The 20,800-nt window shown below is 45.0% G+C and overlaps 1 protein-coding gene across 1 annotated transcript in view; it reads right to left on the reverse strand.

The window, feature by feature from the left end:
• COLEC12 (collectin subfamily member 12) overlaps positions 1-20,561 on the reverse strand; it is a 93,558-nt gene extending 72,997 nt beyond the window's left edge. Inside the window, exons 1-2 of the mRNA XM_048939586.1 lie at positions 20,425-20,561; positions 8,956-9,006 (exon numbers count right to left, since the gene is read on the reverse strand). Of these exons, the coding sequence (XP_048795543.1) occupies positions 8,956-9,006; positions 20,425-20,431 (58 nt within the window). The 5' untranslated portion in view covers positions 20,432-20,561. The remainder of the gene's footprint in view (positions 1-8,955; positions 9,007-20,424) is intronic.
• Between the last annotated feature and the right edge of the window lie 239 nt (positions 20,562-20,800).

Below are 20,800 nucleotides of genomic sequence, written 5' to 3' on the forward strand. Positions count from 1 at the left end.
GCTCCAACGACCTTACAAGTTTGGCAAGTAAAAGCTTGCATGCCTGTTCCTGGGCAAATTCAGAATATAAAAATCAGTGGTATTTTCCATGTTCCTGGCCAAAACCAAAAACACAAAAATACATTACATCAAGAAAATCGATTAGCGTTTTTCAAAATTTTAAATGTTCATGTTTTGAAACACACGCAGCGAAGCCCTATTAAGCATAGCTTAGATGTTAGGAGGAAATTCTTCACTCAGTGGTCGGTGAGGTGCTGGCACAGCTGCCCATGTAAGCTGTGGTTCCCCATCCCTGCAGGCGCTCAAGGCCAGGTTGGATGGGGCCCTGGGCAGCTGAGCTGTTGGTGGCAGCCCTGCCCATGGCACGGGGTGGGACTGGGTGGGCTTTGAGGTCCCCTATAAATGAAGCCATTCCATGATTGTGTGATATCCTGGTGCCCTGATATCCTTAAAATGAAGCCTACCTGCCCTGCCTCTTTATGGTGTTATGGAATGGCTACCAACACACTGAACATCTGCAAAGAACCACTAATGCAAACCTCCCAACAAGCTGGGCTGAAAAGTGGATCCCTTGGGTCTTGTACTCTGTCTTCCACAAAAATTCCAGCTGCCTCCATTAGAAGCCACTAGCTGCAACCCGGAAAACCCATACAAACTTTATTAATGTGAGGCATCTGTCTCTCACCCTGGCAGGGTGTATTTTCCAGATACATTCCTGACTGAGCCGAAGAGTGTCTGCAGAACACAAACCTCCAAGCTCCCATTGCATAATGCACAGACCCATCAGCTCCAGGCACTCACAAAGCCCTTTCCCACTCGTGGTCCCCCACCACCTACCTGTTACCAGACCCCTAAGCCACCCGCACAACCCTTGCTGAAGCAGAATCAGTGGAAATGTCCAGGCACTCTGCCTGTTCTGCTGAAGTTTAGCAATATGCAGGAGATTAATTGAGACTGGATAAAATTTTATTCCAGCTTTCCTTTGGCTAAACTGTTGTGTTGCAGCACAGTAGAGTTTGGTTTAATTTTAGTTTAGTGAAGCAACATGCTGCCCCTTGTCAGTGTCTGCGATAGGCAAAAACAGCTTAAAACAGAATCACAGAATCACAGAATTGCTCGGTTGGAAGGGAGACTTAAAGGTCATCTAGTCCAACTCCCCTTCAATGAACAAGGACACCTACAGCTACAGAAGATTGCTCAGAGCCCTGTCCAACCTGACCTTGTGTGTCTCCAGGGATGGGACATCCACCACCTCTCTGGGCAACCTGTTCTTGTGCTTCTTTAACTGTAATGTAAAATACTTTTACCTTCTATCCAGTCTAAATCTCCCCTCTTTTAGTTTGAAACTGTTCTCCCTTGTCCTATCACAACAGACCCTGCTAAAGAGTCTGTCTCCTTCCTTCTTACAGCTCCTCTTCAGAAACGGAAAGGCCACTCTCACATATCCTCGGAGCCTTCTCTTCTCCAGGCTTAACAGACCCAGCTCTCTCAGCCTGTCCTCATAGAGAGGTGTTCCATCCCTTGCATCATTTTTGTGGCCCTCCACTGGAGGTGCTCCAGCAGGTCCATGTCTCTCCTGTCCTGAGGACTCCACATCTGGATGCAGTACTCCAGGTGAGGCCTCACCAATGCAGAGTAGAGGGGCAGGATCACCTCCCTTGCCCTGCTGGCCACATTTCTTTTGATGCAGCCCAGGATACAATTGGCTTTCTGGGCTGTGAGGGCACATTGCTGGCCCATGTCCAGCTTGCCATCCACCTTTAACCCCAGGTCCTTTTCAGCAGGGCTGTACTCCATCCTAACATCCCCCAGCTTGTACTGATAGCAGGGGTTGCTACGACCCACGTGCAAGACCTTGCACTTGGTTTTGTTGAACCTCATGAGGTTCTCCTGGGCACAAGCCAGTCTACATCTCTCTGAATGGCAAAATATTGTATTTTTGTGATTCCGTATTTGCACTATCCCCTTTAGCTCTCACAGGCTTTTTTCCCTAAGCATTTATGTGTTTTCCCCACACAGTTTGGAGACTTGGAGTTGAAGACTTGTGGGGTGACTCAAAGTGACTAGGAACATGAAGCTCTTGCTCAGTATGGCCATACCTTCACACAGCATTTCTCTCTCCTTGCTACCACTGTTAGAAGGATGGGTGTCTTTATTGGCTACCTAAAAGCAAGCAAAATGCTTGCGAAATGCTGAGCCCTAAATTTAGATTTCACAGGAATTCAATCCTCACAAATAAAATTTTCTCCTGGCAAATCATCATAAAATTGGCTGAGAACAAGTGTGTGATGCATTACTTCGGTGGCCTCAGCAGTTCCAAGATGCTGGCTGTCAACAGAGGGAGAGGGAAGAGACCATTAGGTCTGGTTTGAGGAAAATGCCCCAAAAGAAAAGGAATCCTCTGCCTCATTGTGCACCAGTGTGCCTCTTCTAAAATGTCACTGCCAGCAGTAAGCACAGCACAGCAGCTTTCTGGTGTGGGATAACAGAAGCAAATAAAGAATAGCCAAGGATCATTCAGATACATCTGGGTACTTGCAGCTTTATAGTTTACAGCAGGCTGTAAAGAGCAGCATATGGCAGCTGCTAGCCGCAGAGGCAGAGCTCTGCTTTGGATAAACTCAAAAAGGCTTCACCAGGGACATCAGTAATGCTACAACAGCAGCACTGGGAGAACCCACTAGCTGGTATCTCCAAATATTTTATCTTCCTCTTCCTTCTTCGGATGGCTTCTTATCTTAAATTTTCAGTTCTTCCACAATTTTCCTGTGCTCCTTTCAATAGAGACAGCACCAAGCTGAAAACACAATTCTTAGTTTTGTTCTAATGCATTAATCTCTCTCACAGGTAATGGTTTGTGATGCAGAACAACCCAACTTGCAGCCTAGGTGTTTTGCAGGAACCTGATGCAAAGTGCTTCATTATTTGTTCAGCTAGTTTACGGGGAAACAAATACAAAATCCCCAGGTGTTGCTTACAGCGCAACCAATATTTTTCATTCCATCTGTAAATACAACACTCTAGTCAGCCCACACACCTATTTTACAGCCCTAATGAAAAACAGAGGGCAGACTTCACATGTAGCAGTGACCATGCCACCTTTCAGCACATCTCTGAAAGACAGAGATTGATTGAGGAGGTATGCTTCCAGGCATGCAGATGCAATGTAGGAAGAAACATGTCAAGAATTTTAATTGTACTTCGATTGAAAAAAAAACCACCCACATAACAATAAAAAATAGATTGCCTATAGACCAGCACACAGCTGGAATGACTCTGGTCACCCACTCAACTGCTAAGAGGGCTCCTTACAAGGCCTGCATGCAGACACAGCAGGAGAGGTTGGAGAGGGGCAGCCCAAGCCCATCAACCCCAACAGCACTGACATCTCCGGGCTATGCTGGCACAGAACACACAGCTCTGTCAGCTTCTTGGATCGCACTATTACTGTCTGATGCTGATGGATCAGTCAGGGTGCCTCAACTATTTTCCATCTTTACCAGCATGGAAAGATTTGGCAGTTTTAAATTTTCAGCTGGAAGGTATCAGTGATAATCCAGAAGCTGCTGACAGAGTGAGGACAAAGCTGGAGGCATGCAGCACCTTGACTCCAGCTCCTCACAGATGTTCCTCTTAATTTTTTTATCAAGAGCTCAACTCCAATGGCCCTGGAACTCTGGATGCACCCTGGTAAAGAAAAAAAACCAAAGGAATTCCTGCATATACATGCAGTCCCCAGTGTGCCCCCAAGGCCCCAGCCCCAGGACATGCTGTCTGCACTGGGCTCACCTGGGTGCCCCCTTTTGCCCCACTGGCCATTGTAGTGGAAAGAGTGTCTCCAAGTGACATTTCTTGGCCTATAGTGAACAGACATGCTGATGCTACCATGCGATGTAGGTTTAATTACCCCAAGACCCATGCAGATGGAATCTCTATCCAATAAAAGCAGCAAGATCGCTGGCCTGGAAGCAATGTGCCAGACTTTCCTCTGGCTTTGTGAGCAACAGTGATTCCTGACTTATTACTGAGCCACACTATTGTGTGTCACAGGCACACATGTGAAAGAATGCCCAGAGAACTCTGCGGCTTGTGGCACCTGAAATCCCTTGCTGGTCATTTACAAACCATAAAGAAAAGTTGATAAATTCCTTAAGATTAGATCTTTACTTATTTATTTTTCTTACAGGCTTAAGGTTTGTGTGGATGTAGCTCACCATCAAGCTGATGCCAGGCATTTTTCCATGTGTGGTATTACAGATGTGAACAATGGCCTGGGTTTATCCAGGGTTAAAGGCTGAAGTTAGGCTTTCTGTGCAGTGTTAATGAGTTAACGTTATTCCTGAACTATCACAAAAGTCCAAGCCACAAGTTTTAAGAAGGATTACCGTAATCACATTTAAATTGTTACTTACAGGCAGGAAAATATATCATATTAAGCTCTTTCTGAAAGTCTATAAAATATCAGATTTTTTTTCTCTGTAAACCATTCATAAGGCTTTTATTGTTAAACTCCTAAAATTCTCCATTTGTATTCTACCAAAGGTATAAATATACACCTGTATATACACACACACCAACTGATATATAGCTTCTCTCTGCCTAAAATATTCAAAACAATATAAAGTGAGAAAGCAGTTATTACATGGATCAAGTTCAGCTGCCCCTCAGCAACTTATCAGCAAAAAAACTGTCATATTTTCCAAGAATACTTTAAAACCAGAGGCATTTTTCTCAACTCTTTCTAGCATAGCAGATTTCATTATTGTCTCGCAAGATGATTTGTCCATTTCTGGTCTAGAAATACCTAGATTTAATTCTTAGAACTGGAATGATGCTCAGGAGCTAAGTTACTGTTGCTGCACAGACTGGACATCATGACTAGCATACCCTATGGGAGGTGAAAGATCCCAGCTCATGGTCTGGAGGACAGGGGACAAGGTGGGCCCTACTATGGAGGACAAACTGATAGCCTCCAACTCTGGCTATGTTTCTTAACGGCAAAAAAAGGGTCCTTATCTCACACAAACTGTTTAGTCTTCTGCTTATCTGCAGTGTACTGGCCCTGTCTTTTTATTCCTTGTGAGGTTTCTCATTGTCAGCAGGGCTTTCAGCTCTATTCTTGGAAGCCTGCTTTCTGAAACATTAAAATTGGGCTTCACATCAGTTCAAAGACCACTCCCTTTTTTCCCCAGTTATTTCATGTTGTGGTATAGCTTCAAACTATTCATTGAATAACTTCACATTGAAATTTGTACACTAATTGCTCTTTTAAGTGCAGGTTTAAAGTTCTAAAGCATTAACACAAAGATTCTAAATTTGCAATTGTCTATGCATCTATTGCCTGGGAATGCCACAAGTTGAGTAGATCAGACATGCTACCTCAAAAGTCCATTAATTCCCTTTAATTCTTGTGCCTTCATTGATGTCCAGAGCCAGAGAAGAGTCAAAACCTCGTCCTAATATCTACCAGGCTGCTCATCCTGGAGAAGAGGAGGCTCCAGGGAGACCTGATAGTGGCTTTTCCGTATCTAAAAGGGGGCTATAAGAACAAAAGGAACAGAGACTTCAGCAGGGTCTGTTGTGATAAGACAGGGGGAAACAGTTTCAAATTAAAAGAGGGAGATTTAGACTGGATAGAATGAAAAAAATATTTCATGTTAAATGTAATGAGGCACTGGAACTGGCTGTCCAGAGACATGGTGGATACTCCGTCCTGTAGACACTCAAGGTCAGGCTGAACAGGGCTTTGAGCACCTGATTTAGCTGTATGTGTCCCTGTTAATTGCAGGGGAGCTGGAGTAGATGGTCTTTAAGGGTCCCTTCCAACTCAAATGATTCTATTACTTTATGATTCTATGATTTGAGCTCTCAAGCCTGAGATTTAGCATCTCAAAAACCCTATAATTCTGAAAAGCATGTTTTGCCCTCTCTTCATTCCTTCTTTCCCAAAGAGGAAGTAGGGGATACACAAACCAAAAGCATTGCCTAAGGAAAGGGTTAACACTGATGACAATCTGGTAGAGGAAAACCATGGATGGGCACAACTTGTTATCTGGAGGAGATCACTTGAAAGCAGCCTGGCAGTGACTTATGATGAAGTAACAGCAATAAGAAACATCCTTCATTATGTTCTCACCACCACAACCCAGAGCCACGGGCACCTGAGACACTGGACAGTGCCCTTCTGGCTGCATCTCTGCACATCTGGAGCACCCACTGAGAAGAAGCAAACAGCACCAGGCAGCTGGAAAGAGCATCTTCCTCGGCCTCCCTGACTCCCTGTGGTGAATTTGTCCTGCACTCAGAAGTAAACACATGCTGGTGTTGACTTTGCTGTCTGCATCTGTGATGAATATTTTTAAATGTTACTGCGATATGCTCAGTGTGTTTGGATTAATATAACCAGTGAGAGTTTGGTGGACTAAAAAGTAGCACAATACACTCCCTGAAATTAGTGTATCTGAGGAGGAAGAAGAGAAATGTTCAGGAAAATGGGGAGCAGTGCATGCTGGCAGGATGGTGACTGCTCAATCTTCTTTTCAAATACTTCTTTCCCAAAATGAGAATTGCCCGAGTGTGCCTTCCACCCTTCAGCACATCTCTTGCTTTCTTGAAGCAAATGGCAGGGTCCAGCAACAAGACAGCTAATAATAAACTCCCCAGCTGAACTCTAGGAAAGCAGTTGAAGTCAAGGATTGTGAGCCAAGCGCTGACCAACATGTGTTCCCAGCTGCCAGCAGTGATTCATTGCAAAACGGGTTCTTTATGAAGCAGTTGTGGTTTAGCCATCTCCCTCTCGGAGCACATTTTGCTCCAAACAAGGCTTACTTTTTCCAAAATATGGAGCCGAGGGCACCTGAGTCATGGTCCTTCTACTCTGTCTCATGTTAACAGAGCACACAGAGACTACTCTAGTCACAAAATACTCACACAGCTGTTCATACAGAATGGCTCCTGAACCAACCAACCAACTGGTGCTGTTATTGCTGCCTGCTTCAGCACCTGTATGCAAAAAGTGCTGATTTCCACAGCACCAGCCTTCAGACAGGATAGGCCTCCTTCCAAAATGCCCTTTTATCAAGGGCTTCTATAGCAAAGATTGGTTCTTGCCTTGGGCTTCTCCAATCATACTACCATAGAACCATAGAACCATAGAATCAGGTAGGTGCGAAAGGACCTCCAAGCTCATCAAGCCTGTCAATCTGACTACTGAGACCCATCACTAAATCACATCCCTTATTGCCAAAAGTAAAATCTCACAGTGATGTGAAAGGAGTATTTCATTCTTTCTCTTTACTACCAATAATAAGTTTATTTTCTTCTTTATATCTTTAATAGTATTTTTCATTATCCAAATGCTCACAATTTAACCTGCTACTATCAGAGAGGACGCAAGGCCAAAAAGGAACACAAGCTGGGACAACAAGCATAACAGTTCCTATGGGTCCTGAACTGTATTTTTGCTCCTGTAGTGCTTCTCTGGAAGTACTGGAAGTGACTGGTCAGTGGATCTAGGTTTTTAAAAGATGCGCATCACCTTCAGCTCAGAGGCTGCCTGGAGATGCTGCGATCACTGTAGAAATGGGAACACATTAAGGCAGTCTTTCTGAGGAAGGGAAAACAGCCCTGTAGTTGGTTGTTCCTTCCAGGGACCTCCACAAGTGTTGACATCCTTCTCCTGCCCCTGCTACTCTGCTCACCTTCCCTTCACCCTGACAAACACAACACAAGTACAAGCACTCCTGGAAACATGCAGAACAGTTAAAATTTCTTCCTAGTTCTTGAGAGTTTTTTTTTTAGGGTTTTTTTTTTTTTTTTGCTATTCCAGGGCCCAGTCCAGAGGAATAAAACAAAAAGCAGAAAAAAACCTACGTGCAGCCTTATGGCAGGACTTTCTAAGCCACAGATGCTGGCTCTGTGGTTGGCTGACGTACCCAAAATAAAGCTCAACAGCAGGGAGCAATGCAGCAGTTCAGGGGGTGGAAGAGGTCATGCGAATGTGATCCCACCTCTCAGCCTCTGTGTACACCTACTGCCATGAGCGTGCCTCCCCCTGCTTCTTTTGAGGTGAATTATTGACATTTTTCTCTTTTCTTTTTTTTCAATTCAGCCTTTTCCTTTTTGAAAATGACTCTTGTTCCAGCCTTGAGGGCTGTGAGAGATGCACTACACTACTTCCTTCACATGACAAGGCCATTTTCAATGAACCACCATCAAAAAAAGAAAAGAGAGTGACCAATGTGATTTTAAGAATTTATCTCTTTGGAATTCTTAGCTTAAGGTGTGGTTTATAAAAGGTTACACTGCAATGTATTTAGTAAAACCTTTAGGTTCATTCAAGAGAAAATAGAAGCAAGAGCTTCCCTGTGTATACAGAAGCACAAGAACACGCTCAAGTCTCAAACACTGTGCAGGAGAGTTTAACCATGTTTTGAAGTTATCACCACGTCCCAAATCAGGAGAAGGTAAAGCTGTGATAAGGGATTTTGATCACCAGGACTGCTTCAGAACACAATCATCCCATAAGCTTTTGCTCCTTTTTTTTAGAGATAAACTCACAGAATTGTTCCTGGCTCAGCCGTTCTGACTTTGCAGAGCATGAAGAGGTCCCATATGACCACAGCTGACCATGTTGTGCATAATTTAGGGTCTATGAAGAGCACAGCAGGGGCAGCAGAAGTTTCAGGGGCATGTACTTTTCTGTACATGCACATCTGGCACACTCATGAAGTGTGGGGTTGGTTTTCATAACACTGCTTCATGCAAGGATCTAGTAATAAAGCTGATGACTTCTCATCACACCTGCTGCTGGCCAGACATTAGACTGAATGGGTTGATGGGACTGTACCTACATGTTCTCATGCTGCCAGGCCAGTAAAGGAGGCTTTAATAGCAGCTGCTTCTCTTAAGCTAAGTGCTGCGCCACAGAGCAGTGAAAGACCTGCTGCCACTTACCAAACCTCTTGTAGCCAAAGGATTGCACCTCCTCCTCTTCTGCAAAATCGTCTGGAGACAGAAAGAAAGATAGAGCACCAGGTTACTACTACCACTCAAAAAATATGGGAAAAATTTGTTACAGGTGCATTAGCTTTACCCCAGGGTCTGATAAACAGTGGGATAGAGAACTGACAAATACAAACAGATGACAAAAAATATTTCAGCTCTTTTGTCCTCATCTTCAGTCGGCAGGCAGCAAAATGCTATTAATCACATATTTATTTTGTCAGAAGCTTAATTTCTTTCTACTTCCTTCCAGCAGCAATTACTCAAAGGAAAAGGCTGGCATCAGCAGAAAAAAAATGCATTCACTACTTTTTTTTTTTTTTTTTCAGTCTCTTGCTACCAGCCCAGCCCTTCCTTCTGCTAAGGCAGGGCAAGGCGAGAGCTGTGCCTGCTGCCAGAACCTGGCTCCCAGGAAGAGCAGTACAGCCCCACTGCCCAACTCCTGCTTCCTGATTTCTAGAAGGAAACAGAGGAGATCCATTTCCTCTTCTGCACACGCCATTTCATGCACTGGGGAAGACTCCAGGGCTTTTTAAAATCAGCACCTAGTGCATCATTTCCCAAGAGCTGCAAGCCTACCATGCGGAAAACACCAGCATCTGACAGCAGCCCCTACCAAAATATGCCTGCTCTTGAGCTTTTGATTGCACTGCAGTAGAGGCAAGGCAGAAATCTGCATCACATTGAACACAGCTGCTGCATCCTATGGAGCTTCAGCTTGCTGAGCCTTCACACTACCCTTGCTGCATTGAGTGCCAAGAAAGACGCCTCACCTGCAAATGTCCCATCAAGATCCTACATCAACACAAGGACGGAAAGAAACAGAAGCACAGAGGCCAGCCAAGGAATTCACCAAAATGGAACATTTAATGAGCTGCAGTGAAAAAGCAGGTTCCAAACAGATAAGTATGCATGATGGGAATGAATCTGAGCTTGAGTAGCCCTTTGGTGTCCACAGCCTTATTGTGCATGAACAAGCTGCTGGCATCGTGAGACCGGGCTGGTGCTGCAGCTGACATGGGACACAGCATGGCTGTGGGAGGGTGGACTCAAGTGAAGGAAACATATGGCCCTCATCTAGGCTCAGCAAAGTCTAAACAAAACAGCTCAAAACTCAGATTCTTCACCAGGTAATACTCATTTTGCTCACTGCCAGAGGTGCTCCTGTCTGTCTTCACCCTTGTTTCAGTTGTGCATTTAAGAAATGCAAGAACCAGTGGGCACTCAGGCAAAACAAACACATCCTGATTTTGAAGGCAGCAACTATCCTCTAACAAAGAACACCTCAGCATTGTACCAGATATTATCTGAGGACAACGTCACCTGACAAAACACGACAAATACGAATAAACCAAGTGACCACAAGGAGTCAACTGCCAAGCCTCTCATCCCAGCAGTAAATTACTCTGGAAAAGCCTTCCCCTCTTGCACAAAAGATAAAAGCTGCACAGAAAAGTTATCAGTGCCAGAGCCCTCAGCTTCCTGCCTTCTCTTGCTAACACAATCGCCTCCTGTTTCTTGGGAGCATAACCTGCCTTGTCTGATCCATATCTGCCTTGTGCAGCCAGGCCGTGCTGAAGCCCTGTGGCCTAATCCTGCACCACATCTCCAAGGCCCATGCACCTCCTCCCCAGGGCCCTCCTTATGCCAAGAGCTGTGCCTTCCCACCGTCTCAGGCCCTCACATCCCTTCACTGCTGCTGCCAGCAGCGGAGGGCCCTGCACCTCTGAAGGGCATGTCACAGAACCACAGAATGGCCAGGGTTGGAAGGGACCTCAAGGATCATGGATCTCCAACCCCCCACCACAGGCAGGGCCACCAACCTCCACATTTAATACTGGACCGGGCCAAAGGCCTTCCTCAATTCTCGTCAGTCACTGAAGGGAGAAATCAGCCATTTGGTTTTTCACACGTAGGCCAACTGCGTTCACTTCTAGTAAGGCATTTGTCATCCTGCTGTTTCTCTGGACTCTTATATACGTATATATATATATGGATGTGTGCATATATATATACACATATGTAATTCTTAATATTTTCAATGTTACATGCTTGCTAGGGATCATTTTTTTCCAATTCTCATTTTGAAGAGCAGTAGTGGCATTTGAAATGAAGTGGGGATGGGCTAGGCCAGTTTTGTCAGCAAATGGGCTGGCCTCCTGTTTCTAAAATCCAGGTATCAGATAAGACCTATTTTAATCCCAGGGGCTGGTCTAGCAGCAGGCAACAAAGTAGTTTAGGGGAAGCCTTAACAGTCTAAGCTCAGAGGTCTTTCAGTCACAACCACCATTATGACCTTTGCCCAAATTATATATTGCAAATGCAGTGTTTACATATTTCAAATGTAATATAAATAATCTTGAATAATATTAACTGCTGTGTAACAAGCTTAAGGGAAATAAAGATGGGAGGCAGATAATGAATAAAATGAGATCAGACTACATTTTCAGAAATTAGCAGCACTGCATCCCTTGGAAAAAAAAGAGAGTAGGAGGTGTTGAAAGTTTTAGTGGTTCTTCATAAGAAACCTGTGTTTGAAATATTAAAAATAAAGCTGGGAAACAAGCCCATAAATGTAAGTCCTGAGGCAAAGCCATTTGCCCCAGCTTGCTCCTCACAGCACTGTGCTGACGAGCTGGCAAATGCTCAGTTCTCTGCCACAAGTTCCAGTGCTGAAAACCTTCCTGATTCATACAAAGTGTACAAAAATGTCACAGCTCTGTGATATCTTTGAATTAGGGAAATACAGGAGAATCCAATTTTTCATTGAAAAGCAAATGTGTAGGTTTCTCAGAGAAAACGTGGTCTGTGATGAATTACAAAGGTTAAAAAAATACATACCAATTAGGAAAGTAAATAGTAAGAAAACCTCCACGATGTTTTTATACCTTATGGTTTTAAAGACAGTATAAAAAATCAGAGTGGAAGAAATACATGAGTTTTGAGCATCTGTGGCTAACACTAAGAAAAAAGGATATAATATTTTACATCAGTGCTGTCCATACAGTTGAATGTGGCTGCAACCGCTATAGGACAGCTTTGTTTGATGTTGTGAAAACTCTGAGTTTGAAATATTTTACTTCAGTTTAAATTCAGCCCTTGGTTTTTTCAAAGACAACTGGAATGAATGCATTATTTCTGCTACATAGGTGTATACTTATATGTAGGCAAGGAATATTTTCTTAGGTGCAAAATAAGAAGAACATACTCCTCCCTGAAGCAGATAACAAAGCAGAATCCATTTTTACATCCTAGGTGGAATAATTTACTCCTTAGTGCTGAAAAGATATCCACAGCTTAGTTACAGACTGCTCTACAGAGCTGTCAGCTGAAAGAGGTAATCTAGAATAAGAAAGACAAAGAAAAGAGCTGGTAAAAAAAAGCCATTTCTTATTGCATTGACTTCTACTGAGCTCTGGCAGATTGAGGGTCTGTTAATAAAAGAGAACTTTGGGCAAAACACATGGACAACCAACTGTATTTAACTGCACAGGAGAAGGACCGCTGGAGACCTGTTGTATCGGGTTTACAAGAATCCCCTTGGAGGCCAGCAACAGATCAGCACTCAGAGCTCACAGCAAACTGCTGAAAATAAGTGGCTATCTGTAGCTTAGCAGGAGTACATCAAGTATTTTAAGTAGTTAGCACAAAGCAAAAGCTCTGATCCAAAACCAAGGCTTGGAGATATTTTGGCAATATAACCTCCCCCCTGAGTAGAAATGCCAAATGCTGCTTGCCTTCCAGTTATAAACCATTACTGCAACACTTCTAATAAATACAGTTGTAGAGTTAAATAAGTTACAGTACAGTGCTTCAAGGAGTGGAAGGTGGTTCAACTGGGGATTATCACAGTGAACAGAGGGAATTCATTTAATCTAAAACAAATTGGGTTCTCATTTGATTAATTTGCTAGAGGCAAAGCAAAAATATGTTGAGAAGAACCATGTAATTTCTGGTTCTTGTTCTTAAATCTTAAATAAATTAATCACAGGTCACTTTGCAGTCTGTACTTAGGTCAAATAAGAGAGAGGTTGGCTAGAGCTGACAAGGATGCTAAATCTGCCCTCGGACTACACAGGACCTATAACCACTGCACCACTTGGTCCCTTCCCTGAAATAGCACCAGATCTGAGAAGTCTTTGGTGCACTGTGGTTTTAGGGCAATTGCTTCCATTTTATCTCTTTGTTTTAATGGGTGTCATTGTTGACACATGGGAGGTGTATCACAAAGCTACTAATGCACATGTCCAGCTATCATCTTTCAACAGTACACCCTACTTGGTCATCTCAGTATAGTGAGCTAATGAAGCAAAGTAGACCTCAGAACCATAAAGATACTGGGTCATATGCTGGCTACAGACACATAGCATCCAATTATTCCTAGTAATTGTCCACATGGGAAACATGGATTTAGAAAATAATCTTTGTTGAAAGTCTTTAATTAAGGAAAGGCACAAATGTTCTGAATAAAATTTCAAACTCTGTGGAAATATAGTTCAGGAGAGAAGGAGGCATCTGGGCTGAAAATCATCGTACCAAGTTTCACCTCAGATTTTAGGTACTAATTTATAGCCCCCTGAAAACTGGATTTACAGCACATTAGAATGTAAGTACCACATTAGAATCTAAGTACCACACTGGGAACTTGGGACTATAGCAGTAATTTGCAGCAACAAGGACATCCAGTATAAGAGTTTCCTTTAAAATAAATCTCCACATAATATGCATTCTCCAGGATCTTTAATCATTAAGGCCCTGTATTTCTCACCAATTTAATGGGACCTATATGGTTGTATCTCAGTGCGACTCTGTGAAATTCATTATATGCCACTTGATGTGAAAGTAATGCCTCCTATTTCTTTTCCATGAAAAAAAAAACCCAACAGATACAAAGAGCACAATAACACTATTCAATAGAGCAAATGCTCTCCTACAGAACATTATTTTTTAACAATCACCACTACTGGCTCTACGTTTTTGCCAGCTAGAAGAGCCTGCATGCTGTGCTTGTAAAAATATGTACAAACATAGAATCATAGAATCACAAGGTTGGAAACGACCTGCAAGATCATCTAGTCCAACCACCCTCTTATTCCCAGTACCACAACAGTGGTGATCTACTGTTTCACAGCTGCTGAAATGTAGCACCCACCGCTCACTGTGCTCGCATACATTGGTTGCACTCCATGGATGCTCAGCAAGTGTCAGTGAATGTCAATAGGTGCCATTTTCCTGCATAGGGGATCTCAGTGACACACCTTTGCCTCATTTGCACTTCCATGTCAGACGCCATTCTGTCAGACTGCCCCTCTGCTGCCATCTATCTCACGGCAGCAACACATAATGAGATACTGGTGGGAAGGTTCAACCCCTACTGCAATACCACCAACATCCGCCTCTGACATTGTGGGACAACATTACAAGATAGGAAGCACAGCTTTTGAAACAGTCCTCATAATTTTACTAAGAATACATTTTATAATTATTTTTTAACCATTTGTAAAGACGCTGTGCCCATTAGTAAAAAAATTATGATGATCCTGTTGTGAACCCATAAATCAGCATTGATGCAGATGATGCCCCTAGGAGGAACCGACTGCAGTGTCCCAAGGCTGCCCTCTCCACATCAGCCCTCCCTCCAAAAGACAAAACTTGTCCACTTGTGAGGTTTCTGTAATATTAACAATCGTTCAGACAGAAGAGAACAGTGAGCACCAATATCTTTCTCATCTCAGATTACAAAAGCTTTCTGAGGAGTGATCAGATTTATATGTGTTTCTGGTCACTATTAAGAGGGTCTACTTTCAAAGTGCTGACCTACTGGTGAAACTGAGCCAGCAGAAGAACAGGGAGCAGCTGCAGCCTTCAGATGTTGATGACTTCATCAGTCTAATTGGTTTCCACTGATTTTCATGGCTGTTACTCTGGACAGTCTCCTGCTTGCGCTAACTGCTTGACCCCTCTTTCTTCACAGATGCTTCATTTCACTTTCCTTCCCCTGACTTTCTCCACTCATTTTTTCTGTACAGATCTTTTTCATATCCAGGTCTTTCTCTTTGCTTCTGTTTTGACAAGTCCTCCCTTGTAAGAACACAACCCATCCTGAAAACCCTTCCCTACTGACACAGTCCCAAGCCAACACATTACTGTGGCTGGCTCTGAGTGCAGCTTTTCCACCCAGTCCTTTGCCTCATCACTATAAGCTCTAGGAGAAAGTCCGCCTCCTCACATCCCCCAGCATCCTTTGGCATTAGGCTAGATCCAGACAGAAACTGAGGCTTCTCCCTATCCCTGTCCTTCACAACCAGGAATTGGTCTGCTTTCAGTATCACAAGAAAGCAAGAGGCAAAGTCCCAGGTGATCGATTCTCTCTTGAGACTTATAATCCAAAAGCAAGATTGTGTCTCTCATCAGTTAACACATGCATAAAACATAAAAAAAAACAACAACAGTCGTGACAAATGGGTTTTCAGTGCTATGGTCCTGGTCTACAGCCCCAAAATGGAGAGAGTGCACAAAAAGAGACAGAAGATTAAAAAGCTCCAGTTTCTTTTTTAGGGATGAAATGATGAGAGCAGACAGTGGTGTTTGTTGACCAAAACCTGCACAGCCTCTGAGTGCCTCAGAGCAAAGCTGCAGCACTGGGGCCAGCACCAGCTGCACAGTGCAGAGGGTCGACCTTAGAAGTTAAAGGTTTATTAAATCATATCATATTTCAGCATAATGATTTAAGGGCAAACAGATCTGTTCTCATTAGTGCACTGAAAAATTTTGCCTCTCTGTCTGCATGTTTGAGGAGGCAATTAACAACAGCATTAAACAGCAGCATTCCTGAATGCCACACTCCTATACTGCCTCCCATAAGTCATCCACTTTGTCTCCTAGCGACATCCCAGTCTTCACCTCAAATTTATGCACCAAAAGGGATTGTAACTTCAGGTGGGAGCAGTCAGACTCCAAATACAATTCATTTTGCCCTGATCCCTCGCTTACACAGACCACACTCACACTATTAGGAGGATCATGTTCACCTTCAGTGACTGCTAAAAGGTGTCTTTATTTTGCTTTCCACTGGGGATATCTCTGTTTTGACACAAGAGAACCTCATGATAAGAAGTGTTTCGTGCAGTTGGAGATAACTAGGCACACATCCTTCACAGTGCTGAATTGCCTTCATCCTTGACATTTCTTGCACTCTCTTTCTTTGATTATGGCTTAGCTCTGCCAGCTCGTACCAGCTGTACCCCTGTGCAGGACCATGTTTCCCCCCCTCCCTGTCAACCAAGCCAGCAGAGGTGTTTGGACCTGTGAGTACAATGGCCTTTGAGCAGGGATCTCAATGAAGCATTAAGTGATCGTGACAAAAAAGGGCTCTGTTCAGCTCTCAGCTGTAGCGAAACTCGTCCAGAATAAATTCCTGTTCTCCAAAGCAGCAGAAGGAAGAGCCTTCCTCACACAGCTCCATTCACTCTTCTTGGTCCTGTGTGGCCAGGAAAGTCAGAACATTCAAAGTCAAGATGCACAGTCACGACTTCTTATCAAAAATAACCCTGCATTCAATAGCTTACTAGCTACTTCTGCTCAATAGCCACCTGCAGAGTAACAGCTCTATCTGTGCAAAAACAGATTTCCCTCTTATTTTCACAGCTCCTAAAACTCTGCTTTCTTTCCTCTTCGGCATTAAGGAGAATATCCTTTGACACACGCATGCATGATCATCTCTCTCATACATATATTTAAAAACCCCCATTGCTACCAGCCAGTCCGGGTTACACCGGCTGTGGAGTAGCACTGCCTGGGATTTGCTCTGCATTTTATCACACATTTATTGTAGCCGCTCATGCCTTTGAACTTCTGCGGTAGGGTCCTGTGACATGTCCAACACACACCACTCCGAGCTTTGCATATGTTTCATGTTTATGTCACTATATTCATATGAGCCATGCTATAACTGCACTGAGTGAAGGTTATTGGATCGCTCCGCTCCTCGTCCTTGGTTTTCAGATGCTGTCTGGCTCCTGCAAAACGCTTTGGGCTGGGTTGTTTGAAACATGCAGTTTGCTGTTTCTATCCTGGGAAGGACTTTTTGCAGACAACCACTCATCTGATTTTGTGCATGGGAAGATTACAGAGGGAGAGAGACACGTTTCTCCACCACTAGCAACCTCACTTTATTCTACAAACACAGCAGTGGCATCAATATGGTTCAAGGGAAAGACAAAATCTGCCAAGGAGGTGGACACCATGTAAACAGACCATTTATTTCAAGGCTTTTTGTGAAAGAGCAACTGAACGGTGCATGCACATTCCGGTTTTGAAGGTGGAAGCTTCACCTGCAGATTGCATCTGGGCTCTAAATTAGAATGCAGAGGAGATTGTTGCTGTTGTTGTTGTTGTTGTTGTTATTGTTATTATATGAGAGGCACTGCACAGGATAGGGCATTCTTCCAGATGCTTCCTCCTGTTACAGCACAGCTGACTTTTTGTCCACCATGAGCACCGCTCTCCAAGCAGTGCAGTCAGCAGGGTGGGAGGAATGGATCAGAAGAGGAGGATCCATGGAAGGATACAGAGCTCCTCTGCTGTGCCAGAGCCATCATCCCACAAAACCACCTGGGCCATGGCAGTGCCTGATTTGGGGCAGCAGTGATCGGTCACTGTCCAAACAAAAGCCACGTTGCAAATGGCAAAACCACAGCAGCCACGACTGGACCAGTTACAGATATGGTTTCAGGTGATCTTTACAAAAGGTATCACAGATATACAGAAAAGTTTTAACAACGTGTTCCTCTTTCTTCACTTGGGTCAATGTTTTTGAGCATGTGGTGTTGACTGTGGGAAGCTGTTTTCAGTTGTTTCCTAGGCAACAAACAGTGTCTCATTCCCCAATACATAACTAAAATTTAGAAGAAAACTTATCATTTGATACAAATATATGTAACTGTGAACCAGCTGAGTCCCTTTAAAAATTACATGAATTATTACTTAAAAGTATTGCAAAGTTTGTGAGCTCAGTGTAGTTTGCTGCAAATCCAACTGCAAACACATCAAATGTAAACTTCCATTTATTTTACTGATTTAAAGCACAGCACGTTACAAACACCAGCAGTGGAAAATATAATTTATTCCGTACAGATACTCAGTGATGTAATTATTTAGATATTCCTCCGTCCTCCAGAGAGGGTAGATGCAGAGACAGCTGCAATCAACAGATCGTTTTGCTATTGGTGTCACTGCACCGACTCCTCCACTTATCACCCCCATCAAGTTTAAAGAGAAATTATGAAAAAACAAATATGCATCAGGGAAAGAAGACATGGAGTCAAAGTTTGCTTTGGCTCTGCAGTTTCCATGACACAAGCAATGGTACTTGGTGATAGGTTGGAAGGCTTCTTTGATTATTAGCACCATCATTTAGCGGTTCTGTGCATGTTTTGGAACTGATTTCTAGGGGAGGTAGAAATGAGATGGCTGTGATTGCTTTTGGGGAAGGTGATGGCAGGGGTTGGCAAGCAGAACAGAGCATCCCCCCTGCCAGGCTGTGAGCACATGGCTATCCAAGTGCCACTTCTCCACTCAGCAAAACACAGCACTGCAGGCAGAGTGGAAGGAGGTAGAAATACAATCGTAGGCCCATAGAATGTCTTGGGTCAGAAGGGACCCCAATGATCACCTAGTTCCAGCCCCCTCATGTCTTGTACCCACCTATTGCTACAGCAAAGCACCTGCTGGCTTCAGTGGGCTCAGTGCCTTGTTCCAGATGCCATGCAGCACAGTGCATGCCTGCTCCAATGTGTTACTGCTCTGCTCTGCCCTCGCCATCCTGCCTGACCCGCACAACAGCCCTGCTCCAGTCCCAAAGCAAGGCTACAGTGGTAACACCCATGGCTTGATGTTACTGGGCTCCCATTGCTTTGGTTTGTTCCTGCCATGACACTTACACCCTTAGTGACAAGCCAGTGACAAAGCTTTTGGCATGAGTAACATACAAATACACTATAAATATATTATTTTAAATACATTGCAGGGCCCTGTGGGGAGATTATGTCACAACACCAGCAGTAACTCAAATAGTGTGGGTGGGCTTGTGGAGCCATAGAATAGAATAGAAGTTTTTTTTTTCTTCTTTTTTTTTTTCTTTCTTTTTTTTTTTTTTTTTGATAGAATGGTTTGGACTGGAAGGGACCTTTAAGATCATCTGGTTTCAACTCCCTGCTATAGACAGGGACACCTCTAGATCAGGTTGCTCACAGCTCCATCCAGCCTGGCCTTGAATGCTTCCAGGGATGGGGCATCCACAGCCTCTGGGCAACATGTTCCAGTGTCTTACCACCCTCACATTAAATAATTTCTTCCTAATATCTACTCTAAATCTTCTTATTACAGTTTAAAGCCATTTCCCCTCAACCTGTCACTACATGCACCTATAAAAAGTCCCTCCCCAGCTTTCCTGTAGGCTCCCTCCAGGTACTGGAACCAGAATCAGAATCCCCCAAAGCCTTTCTTCCCTTCAGGCAAAGCGAGTCAATATCGCACCACTCGGTGTCCCCGGCCCTGGAAACTCCATGTCAGTGTCGCCGTGTTTACCGGCATCTGGCATCTGGCACCAGCCCCTGCAATCCAAGCACAGCCACACCACTGCCCAAAAGCAATTTTCATGTGTGCTTTTTCCCTTCCACCCTTCGAGTGTACTTTCGTCTCCGAAGGAAACTGAGACCCAACTCTTGCGAACTCCCAATTCTTCCTACACTTTCCTTTGATGTTCCCATTGTGACTGCTCTCCGGTGTGCATGGGCTCTGCCTCTCACTGCAAGGCTGTCGATTTTCTAAACAGGCTTTCTTGTAGTCCCCCAGTGTATCTTACATCGATTCGGCAGTCTGCCTATTTGACTTTGAAAGGGCATTATCTCAGTCCCAGCTTGCTGGGACGGGTCAGCCGGCAGAAGAGAAGACTTTCACCCAACAAGACAGAGAGAGAGAAAAACGAGATAAAAAGAAACAAAGTTTCAGCTTTAACAGATGCAAAGCAAAGCCCAAATATTTTCCAGTCGGTGGATGTTGAGGAGCAATATGCCAGATACATTTCACAAGCCAGCCAAGCCTCCGCTGGCACCTAATCACTGCCAGATGTTTAGAAGCAACACCGCGAAACATCGCACAGCGCTGGCAGGGAATAAACAAACCGCTGGGGGAGAACTCCAAGTCTCGTCCGCGGGACAGCGGAGACTGGGATGAGGGGAACGCAGAGCGGGTGCCGAGAGCGGGACGGCGCAGGGGGACGGCAGGATCCGCTCCGGCGCTGCCTCGCTGCCCCGCGCGGAGCCGGGGATGCGCCCCGCCCGCCCCGCGCTCCCCCGCGCTGCCCTGCCCGCCGCCGGTGCCCGCCGCACACGTGTGCGCTCGCCCCGCTGCCGTCCCTACCTTTCATCTTGGCGCCGGGGCGGCTCGCATAGGACGCACGGGGCGCGGCGGGGGCTGGCTGCCTACTGCCGGGCCATGCCGGGGGCCGGCCGCGCCCTGCCCGCTGCCGCTGCCCCTGCCGCTGCCGCTGCCGCCCGCCGCGGCTCCTCTCGCCGCCAGCCCCGAGCGGCCCGGCCCGGCCCCGCCGAGCAGCGGCCCGGCCCCGCCTCCCTCCCTCCGCCCCGGGGAAGGGGCCGCGGCCGGGGCCGGGCCGTGGGGGCGGGCTCGGGGCCCCGCCTGAGGCTGGGATGGCGGTGGGACGGGATGAGGTTCGCCCGTCACCCGTCGGTGATGAGCGGGCATCCCGCATGGGATGCGGTATCCCTTCTTAACTTCC

Source organism: Lagopus muta, chromosome 3, assembly GCF_023343835.1.
Source record: "Lagopus muta isolate bLagMut1 chromosome 3, bLagMut1 primary, whole genome shotgun sequence".
NCBI lineage: Eukaryota > Metazoa > Chordata > Aves > Galliformes > Phasianidae > Lagopus > Lagopus muta.